This window comes from Crocodylus porosus, unplaced genomic scaffold (genome assembly GCF_001723895.1).
Source record: "Crocodylus porosus isolate Cpor-Errol unplaced genomic scaffold, CroPor_comp1, whole genome shotgun sequence".
Taxonomy (NCBI): domain Eukaryota; kingdom Metazoa; phylum Chordata; order Crocodylia; family Crocodylidae; genus Crocodylus; species Crocodylus porosus.
The window spans coordinates 540014-550545 of record NW_017728909.1 but is presented as its reverse complement, the minus strand read 5'-3'; the positions used below and the strand labels follow the sequence as shown (position 1 = coordinate 550545).

At 40.0% G+C, this 10532-nt stretch overlaps 1 protein-coding gene across 2 annotated transcripts in view; it reads left to right on the top strand.

Annotated features, from left to right (window-relative positions):
• Positions 1-10532, top strand: part of MALT1 (MALT1 paracaspase) — a 66438-nt gene that overhangs the window by 42940 nt on the left and 12966 nt on the right. For both annotated transcript variants that reach the window (XM_019531739.1, XM_019531738.1), the window contains one exon: positions 9955-10132. In XM_019531739.1, the coding sequence (XP_019387284.1) occupies positions 9955-10132 (178 nt within the window). The remainder of the gene's footprint in view (positions 1-9954; positions 10133-10532) is intronic.

Genomic DNA, 10532 nt, shown 5'->3' with positions numbered 1-10532 from the left:
CCCCAAAAAAAACCCCTAGGGCATAGACTAGAATAGTCTGCCCGTCTATATAAAGCAATCGGAATATACCCTAAGGTAAATCTGTCCAAGAAAAAGCTTTAGCTGATGTCTACATGAACAGGTTTAAAGGTGAAATGTATTTCTTAATGTGGTTTTTATATTAGTGTGACACCTGATGCTTGCTACATGTAGGGCTGCCTGATCTGGTATTCAGCATGTCTTTCACCATTGATGCATCAGCACCAAGACTCACATTGATGTGATTTATTACAACATTAAAGTTCACTAGATTTTTCTGATGGCAGCATTTTCATTTTCTTTGCATGTAAAGTAGATTTACCTTGTGTTGGGTGTTATGCATTTGAGTATGCTAAAGACTTTTATTCCTTTTTTAAGGCTTCCTGTTTACTTTGTTTTTGACAGAAATTTAAAAAAAATAGTGATGAAGCTTTGTCATTCACGCAGAGTCAGTGTGAGAGCTCTTGCAAAGTGCATTTTACAGTTTAGCTTTTGTGTTTCCAGGTGTTTATCTGTATGAAAGACCAGCATGCCATTTCCCCAGTCACATTTAGCATTAAACCTTCATAAACTAATTTGTCATTTAAATGGTCATTTTATTTACTTTAGATAGAGGCTATTAACATCTCAGAAATGTATAAAGGATGCTGTCAGTCTGTAAATTGCTAGTGATTTATTGCTTTTTAGTAGGCACAGCTCCAAACACAAGAGGCACAGCTGCTACTCCATTTTGTCCTTTTACACACACGCATGATACTTACCGTGACATTGCGTAATTACTACTTACTGCCAGGAAAGTGGCATTTCAGATACCGTTCCTTAAGAGAAGAACTGATAAACAAATTGAAGACTGTCTTTATACTTTACTTCCTTTAATGTAGACTGTTCAGTGCAGCGCAGAATTACTGCGTTCACCATTTGCAAGTGAGATAAGAGATGTAGCAGCCTATCTTTTAAACACTGAAAGATAATCTGTCTGTTTTTGTAATAACTCAGCAGGTCATTTAAAACAATTTCTATGAAGGACTTTAATCTTCTCAAAAGTACTTGTGATGGTACTTCTAATAAGGCATCCTGGATATCTTGTTATCAGACATTGCATCCATATAGTTCACTTCTAACTTGGAGCTTAGTGCATTCACTGGCTATTGCATTTTTAATACTCGATGCTGGGCGCTCATCACCTATCTAATTCAATTGCTTGCCCTGTGACAGATATTAGATCTGGTTGCCATTATAAATTGTCCTACTTTGATATTCTGACTCTTTTGATTATGTTTTTGTCAGAGGAAATCATATCCTGTAGTCATGTAATTAGAGGATGATAAAGTTGCATGGGCATTTTGTAACTTTTGAGTGCTTGACTTTAAAGTTTTAACATTCTTTATACATTGAATCTTTGTGTGCAATTATTTTTACAACAGTGCCTTCAAATAAATCAAACTCTCAGGGACTATGAGCCCATGTTTCCATACTACTAAGGTATACTAAGATGGGTATTGGATACATTGTATAGAGTTTGTTCCTCCTGGCTCATAAGTTTTCTGTTGTCTGCATGGCAGTGTTGTACATTCCAAATTGCATAGTGGCTTATTGCTCATAAGAAGCTTATAAGGAATGAGGCTTTCAGGACAAGTACCTTAAGTATTGCTTCTGTATATTAGATGTTAGGTGGGGAAGTGTGTGTGTGTGCATGTGTTATATAAATTATATATATATATATATGACTTAGCCCATAAAGGTGCAAATCTACCCTGCCTTCTGTCTCGCTTCAGACCAACATGGCTAACTGCCTCTCCTATATATTTATCATAGAGGAAAGTCCCTGTAAGCTCCTGAAGCCAAGGCTGCATGTCCATAGTTCATCAGGCTGGCAAGTTTTCTCCATCTAACTTTTACTGTAGAGCTGCTGGAACAGCTTTGGGCATGATGCCTGGTATTCCTAACAGACAGCCCAGTGAGACTGAAGCTGTTGTCAGTTCTTGAACTACAGGCTTCCTGTGGCACCATTGCAGTGAAAAGAGAGACTGGATAATTATAACAATAAGTATATAATATCTAGTACTGTCCTAGTTGATGGTGACAGTTTTGGAAGGAATATAAAGCCAGTCTTTAATTATTAGAAACCACGCTGAGGCTAATGAAGATGGCAGATTACCGCACATATGCCTACAGAGTTATGACACCATTTGGGGCCTTAGAGAAAGTGCTGTAGCAACAAAGTTTGGCACCAGAGGAAAAGCCTGCAGTGGCAGCCTGCCCTCGCCCTGTGCACAGATCCTTGGGGCACCCCCCGCCCCCAATGCTTGTCTAGGAGTGAATGAAGCAGCAGGAGCTGCCTTTCCCCTGTCCCCGTACCTCTTCCCTCGCAATGAGCTGCTCACGGCTCCGTCCCCAACCCTGGCTGGGCAGTGCCTGCTGGTGCCCCGTTTGTTTCGGTGCTTGGGGCGGTCACCACACTTCCCCACCCCCCTTGCTACAGCACTGCTTAGGTAATGGCCACTTTCAGACACAGGGTACTCAAGTGGATGGACATTTATGTCTGAACCTATTAAGCATTTTCTGCATGTGGAAAAGGGAGGCTGTGGAGGAAAGAAGAACTATGGTGGCAGAAATCAACTTGATTTTCAAGGAAAGATCTTTTTCCAAATCTGCTGGTAGCCTGTAGTCATAAGAAGGTTTTTATGTGATTTTAGTGAATCCCTGCCTGCCCATTCAGTTATTAAGCCTGATCTTTTCCAGTAGTAGAAAATAATTTCAAGTTTATCAGATTGCTGGCAGATTGCTCTAGTGATCCTGATTGTTGGGTTGGTTTTTATTTTAAGTTATTGGCAAATTTTTCATGTCTTATAAAGATTGCAGTGGGAAGAAGAGTAGAAGAGGAAAAATAGAAAGAGTAGATGAGAAGAAGAAGAAGAGAGTGAAAAAACAAGGGAATGAACAAGGCAGAGGAAAGAAGGGCAGTAAAGAGAATGGGAGGGAATGTGAGTGTGAGAAACTAGAGAAAGACTCGACAGGCAGTCAGAGAGGCTTCTTTGATTCTGAAAACCAAGGGCTTCACAGTGGTGGAGCAAGGAAGAGCAGTTGAGGGGAGGGCAGAAAGACAAGATTAAATAAAGAAAATAAGCTTAAAAAAACTAGAAAAGAAAAAGACTCAAAAAGGGCAGTTGATAAAATTGTTAAGGAGGGGGAAAGCATGTACATTGAGGGAACAGAGTTCAGTATTTAGTAAATAAATGTTTGGATTTATACACACTGCAGTCTTCTCGTTGCTCTATTAAGTAGCGGCCTGAGCTGCCTGGTCTGGTCTTGCCCTCTCCCTCTATAGTCCAGAGCTCAAGCTTCGAAAATGGAGAATGAACTTTGCTCTGCGGCTTGATCCCATACCCCTACACAGCAGTGACGGCTATTCCATGCAGAGAGGGAAATGATGGGCAAAAGCAGGTAAGGTGCAAAAAGTGTACTAGGGTCACATAGCCCAAGTCTAGATCAGTCAGAAAGGAACTTCAGACATAGAAAGCTGAGAGAGCCCACTGCTTGAAGTATTCTGGTGCCCTTGACCTCCACAGAGAAAGCTGAGGGGGGATCTAGTGACCTGTTACAAACTAGTCAGAGGGGACCAGCAGGCACTGGGGGAGTCACTGTTCCCCTGAGCACGACCAGGAGTGACCAGGAATAACGGTCACAAGCTGGCAGAGGGTAGATTTAAGCTAGACATCAGGAGGCGCTACTTCATGGTCAGGGCGGCTAGGGTCTGGAACCAACTTCCAAGGGAAGCGGTGCTGGCTCCTACCTGGGGGTCTTTAAGAGGAGGCTAGATGTACGCCTTGCTGGGGTCGTTTGACCCCAATAATCTTTCTTGCCATGGCAGGGGGTCGGACTAGGTGATCTACTCAGGTCCTTTCCGACCCTAGAAACTATGAAACTATGATCTTCATTCTAATTGGTGATTCTTTTTTCATTGCTTTGGAGCGAGTTGAAAGATAATGGTCTGTCCTTGCTTCCTGGTTTCCAATTCCTGCCTGTTTTATGAAAGTAATGTAATTAAAGGTAAACTGGGAGCACTAGGAACTAACCCAAGAAACCAGAGATTAGTCAGTCCCAGAAGAGAAATTGAGGAGAAGAGCTTAAGAAACGTAGATGGCATAGCTTAGTGCAGACACTGCTGTCCCTCTAGCACCTATTATGTATTGATCACTTTTTCTTTTGGAAACACTGATTAACATTAAAACATTGACACTGTACAAGACCTGTGCAAATGGTTATTTAGTCTGGACTTCATTCTAAACTGAACAAGGCCTAAATTTGGCCCAGAAATACCAAAGCCTAAGATGTTAACAAGCAGAATCAGAGGACTGACTTTGCTGGAGCTGTTAGCATGATGAAAGTTGTATGTGATTATAAATACCATGCTTGAAGCAAGGCCAGGGCTAATCAGTAGACATGAAATGTTGAACTCATCTGCTTTGTAGAACCCGTCTAGTGAATTGGGTGACTCCCTCACATCTAATGCCAGAAACAGAAAAGATTTGCTAAATGTAGGGGTTGTTCTCATTCACATCTTGGTATAGTTCTTCTATCAGCTTCTAGGGAGTTAATAGTGACTTGTTCTGCTGTAAATGACAGCAGATTCCTTTGATATTTTACAGTTACATTTGATATTTTTGTGATATTTCAAGCAAGTGTGTTATCACACATGCACATGTGTGCACATCCAGGTGTTCTGCTTCACTTAAAAATGTGTCAAAAGTTCAAATTCTAGTGTGTCAGCTACTATATGCCTACTACCATATTTACCCAAATCCAAAACTACTTTGAATTTAAGACAACACCCCCAATTGTCACATTCTGGACATGGAAATTTATAAATTTGTCTTAATTTTCCATGTATAGAAACTAGTTATTGGAGGGTCCTCTTAAATTCATCCTCCTCCACCACTGCTGCAGGGAAAGCAGTGGCCCCTTGCCACTGTTCCCTGTCCCCTTCCCCACCTCATGCCTTCTTCCTTTTGCCTCTTGTCCCCATCCTGTCCATGCCCTATTTCCCTGCTCTCACCCCCGCTCCACCACCCACTTTACCTTTGCAGCTACTCTGGCTCTGTCTCTGCCAGGAGCATGGAGCACTGGGCAGTAGTGATGGCACCAGCAACAGCTCCCCATTCTCCTCCCTGCTCTGTGTGCTTTTCCCCAGGCTCCTGCTACACTGTGTACCCCTTCCTCATGCTCCACCTTCTACATGTACCCCTTCCCCCATGTCCTTTCCCTATACTCATCTTGCTCTGTGTGTCCCTTCCTCTGTGCTCCCTCAAGTACCACATGCCCCTTTACTTGTGCTCCTCCCAGCACCATGTGTCCTTTCCCTGTGGTCCCTTCTGCACTGTGTACCCCACTCCATGTACCCTGTACTTGCTGCATGAACCACCCTGGCCCTGTTCAGAGCCCCAGAAGCTGCTTGCCTGGCCTGTACTTGAATCTAAGATGAGGGTTTTCCCCCTACGCTGAATGGGGGAAAATACCTTGTCTTAGATTCAAATAAATACGGTAGCATCTGCTAAAAACAGGCCAGTCCGGTCCAAAAGAAATTGATCAGTCTGTGGTGCAAGTACACATGATTGTTGGTCGTGAAGCTAGTTGTAAATGCGTTATTGGCAATAACTCACTGTACTGAATATTGTGGTGATGGCCTCATGACCATACTATATTCAGCTATGTGCAGGGAGAGCATTTGCAGGTGGCCTGATACAGGTGATATTGAGACGCATTGAGGAAAAACATGCCTAATGTCACGTCTGGCTGCCTTTGACTTCCCAAGCCCAGTGAACAGGATCCATTTACTTCTGGGTCACGTGGCATCACAGGTGCACGTTTCAGTGCAGATCCAGAGCGGGGTTTGAACTTGCTCACCCGGAGCTATAATGAAACCCCTTAACCACTCTGATGCTGTGCCACTTTAGATGTGGTCTCACCCTCCCTGCAATTGATGTGGTCTATCACCCTGCAAGCTTATGGCTGAGACCTCTTATGTCTTGTCTTCTTTCCTGCATTTTGTTCAGTGTTAGACCCTGAATGTCATTAATCACATAACGTTTCTCCTTTTCCTGAGCCTGTGGGTGTGAGGATAACTGTTGAATAACCAAAGAATGAGCAGCCTAAGTCCTCATACATGTTCTTCATTGGACACCAGAAGTTACAAAAAAATCTATGAAAGATTTTTACTTCAAATTGGACATAGAGGGTAGACAAGTGAATAAGTGAAACACTTTGAAAACTGTTTTACAGTTTACACTGTAACCTTTAAACCTGTTCCAATTGGTCCAGTAAAATATATCATAAAAAAAACAACCTTTGCTCAGTGAAGAGCAGGCATATATAAAAAGCTTGCATTGGTTCAGCTCTTGTGCAGTAAGTGTCCCTGCTCCCACAGCTTTCAGAACAGTTAGCATTATGCCTGTCCACAGTCCTAGATGAGATAACAAAGACATGTTTATACACTGTGCTGTGATATCTAGGAACACCATTCTCCCAAGGAATATTTTTCAGCTTTTCATTTAGTCCTGGCTAGGATGGAAGTGAATGTAAGAATGTACTTAAAACCTAGTGGGCCAGAAAAGGGTGTGGATGCTTCAGGTGCTCAATCAGCTTCAGGCTAGGTTTCAGGAAAGCACTTAAGCATGTAGTTAACTGCAAACCTGTGCTTCAGTCCTATCAAAGTCAATACTAGGCTTTCAAATGAAGGTAAAGTCTTTCTTGATTTGTTTGCCCTAAAGCATGTATTGGAGCATTAATAAGCTCCATTTAAAAGGTATTTTTTATAGATATACAAGAGGATCTTTACCAGAGATGCAGCTTATGTTTGCAAATATTTCTTTTGCTGCTTTAATGGATTAAGGCATACCAGCTGGTATAGCTGCATCTTTTGTTGGCTTGGTTATTTTGGTTAGGAGTGAGAGATCTGTTGCAGCTTCTCCCCATCTCTCTCTTAACCAGCTTAACTGTGCTAGTGAAACTCTCTAGTGAAGCCCAGGCCTGCCATGTATATGTATAAAGCATTAGTAGCATTCTCAATATTGAAGTAATATGCATGCAGCATATCAGGTTGTTTGTGTTTGGAGAAATTAAATACTGTAACCTCTCCCATCTTCAGTTAGATCTGATGTGTTCTTAATGAAGGTGACACATGAAGCTTGTTACTGAAGCCATGTGATGAGCTTTTGGAAATGTCCTCTTTCTATAGTATCATAAAATAACAGCATGTAGCTTTTTCACAATAGCTTCGATTTACTTCTATTACTGTGAAATTCATTAGTAAATCTATAAGATTGTTTTCATTAATAAAACTTAAGATATATCTATTTTTATTTTTATAAATTTTAAGCAAGGTTAAACATTTAATTTTGAAAGTTAAATTGTATCAAATCTAAATTAAAGCAATAAGTGCCTTTTTATACAGAAAAGTGTTCATCCTGACTAACTTTATTGTGTTACTCTAGCAAATTAGTTTTTATCATTTAATAATGGTCCTTGTTATATGTCAGCTAAACCATATCCATTATTAAAACTTTAATAGTTTTAAAATTTCCTCTAATGACGTTAATGTCAATTAGAATTGCCTTCCAAGAGACTAATTAACCATATTAAATCTTTACTCACGGGCACTGAGACTTGGAGCCGTATAACCTCAAGTATGTGCACCTGCTAATTTAGCATTACATCTAAAGTCCACTGAAAAGTTTCCTTTAATTTCAGCAGGCTGTGTGTCAGGTGCAAGGGGCCTGTTGATAGGTGCTTGGCCCACACATGCCAGTCATATGTAAGAACTGGAATCTTGTATTTAATTTACTAATATTAGTTTGTTGCTTAAATTGTTTTAATTAGATGTTGTAAAAATTGTATGCCCTTTCAAATCTTAACTTAATTGAGTGAGGCTACTGTCAGACTCTTGGAGATTAGACAGCTTTTAATAGCATCAAGCGTTGTGTAAACAATTTATTGGCTCCAAGTTGCTTTATACTTGCTTTTCATGTGCTTATCTTTACTCTGAACTGTAGGTTTGCAGTCTTCCAGTAAGAGTTGTAAGCCATGCTTATTGAATGGAGAGATTTTCAAGGTCTCAGTAGAGATTTTAAGGAGATGTTATGAATAACTGAAATGGTGGGTTAAAAGTATCATGTCCAGTCTCTTGATAAAATGCACAAGACTATAATTAAGTTGAAGTGTTGTTTTGTTTCTTTTTGCTGCAAGTAGATAAAATGAAGGTTTTGGTGCATCAAAGCTGCCTTTAAAATAGGATATTTCAGTGTTTTAAATGCCATCTATTGTAAGGCAATGATGAAATCTTAGGGTGAGAGATGTTTTAGAATTGCCTTTACTAGGGCAGGACCAGATCTCTGGCTAGCATAAGTCATACATCTTTTGACTTCAGTTCAGTTGCACCGATTTACATCTCTGATTCATAGACTATGAGGAATTTATGACTAAAGTTCCTCTTAAAACTGAATCCTACAATAGTAAAGTTAAGGCAGTTACAGGAAAAAGAAGTGGGAAAGTTACTTGGTTATATAACCCTGTGATGCAAACATGCACAAGAACTAATTCAATGTACCACAAGGATTTTACAATAAGTGGAAACTGAAGTGACTGTCAACATTCCTCTTTTAATGCTGAGATCATACCACTTTATTGCAAATTGACTTCACTGTCTTGTTAGTATTAGACACACAGTATTTTATTCATAATAGACAAACTCAAAGGCTTATGCAGTAATTGCTATTTAATGATCAGCAATCATTTTCTAAATCATATAGATAAAACTTATTTTACTATACAAAACTGCCAGCTGTTTGTAGAATTTTGTGAGCATGAAAGCTTTGCAAATAATTGTTCACTAAATTTTATTCTAATCCTGTTTTAAGATAATATTCTGACATGTCTATGCAAGTATTCAATTTGAAACAAATTGTTTATTCAGCAGAACCATATAGCAGTGATGGATCCTGAACTATAAAAAACAAAACAAAACTCAAGCCTTGAGATATGATCAACTGAAAAAAACCAAACATTTATAAGGACTCTAAAAATAGCAACCTGTCCCTTATTCCTGCCAGTCCTTGTGATATATGATAGTATCTTTCTGTATCTTAGAATAGTTCTTTCCCCTGTTTTTATAAGAAATGCCAACAAAAACAAATGGAACAACTGACTAATACATCAGAAACCATGAAACTGAAAATATGCAAATAACTGTCAAATTCAGGAATTGAAGAAACTGGAACAATAATTTGTTCTGGTGTTTTTGTTCTGTTAGTACAATCTTAGGATTACATTGGGCATTAATATGGAAATATTTTCAGACAAATATCGTTTTTAAGCTGACTATCTCTTTCCTGCTAAACTGTTTGTAGTTGTAAGTGTAACACGTAATTCAGTGTTTTTCTTTACAGTCCAAGATTAAATCTGGACCAACTAGTTACTTGAAATTCTGCAGGTGCATATATACAGGAATGGATTTTGCACATTAGTACAGCTGCTTGTCTGCATATGCCAAGTTTAACTCTTCTACAGCACGCTGCAGTTGTTAAAAGGATTTTTGAAAGTATTTATGTTTAAGTTTCATATTCGCTGCTCAGTATGTTAGTGAGTACCTTGTAAATATTAAGTGATATTTCGTGTGGACCAAGTGTCCTTTTAAACGCTATTTTATTCAACCAAACTCTTGATGTGATATTTACTTATAATAGAGCTGACAATTGCCTGCTCCTGTTCTGGCTTTCTCCCCAGTCACTGGTGATTTATGAATCAGAATTATGTCCGTGTCAGCAAAAATGTCTCAGTTTCTCCAAACGCATGCTGTAAATGTACTGGATGAAGTCCTAACCTGATGAAAGTACAAAGTGGTCTTCCAGTATGTTCTCCGTCATGCTGATTTTCATCTTTCAGGTTTATTATATTATGCTGGCCATGGCTATGAAAACTATGGGAACAGTTTCATGGTCCCTATTGATGCTCCAAATCCCTACCGGTCTGCCAACTGTTTGTGTGTACAGAATATCCTCAAACTGATGCAAGAAAAAGAGACTGGCCTCAATGTGTTTTTACTGGATATGTGTCGAAAAAGGTAGGATTTGTACTTCTTAATGCATAGCCACAACTTCCAATAAACATTTCATGAGTTTTCTTTCTGCCGTGATTGGGATAGGGAGAGGGAAAAGACTACAGAACTCATTGCTCTAAGCCAGGGGTAGGCAACGTTTTTTGGCCAGCGTGCCAAAAAACACCACAATGTCTACCTAGGAAGGTGCCGGAGTACTGGCACAGCAGAAAAACAAAGTGAAGGCATGTGGTACATGGCAGGATGCCCTGCTTGTGCCCCTTGCCCCCCACCCAAGGTCTCTGCCCCCCAGCCCTGCTGCCCATTATAGTTTCATAGTTTCTAAGGTCGGAAGGGACCTGAGTAGATTATCTAGTCCGACCCCCTGCCATGGCAGGAAAGAGTACTGGGGTCAAACGACCCCAGC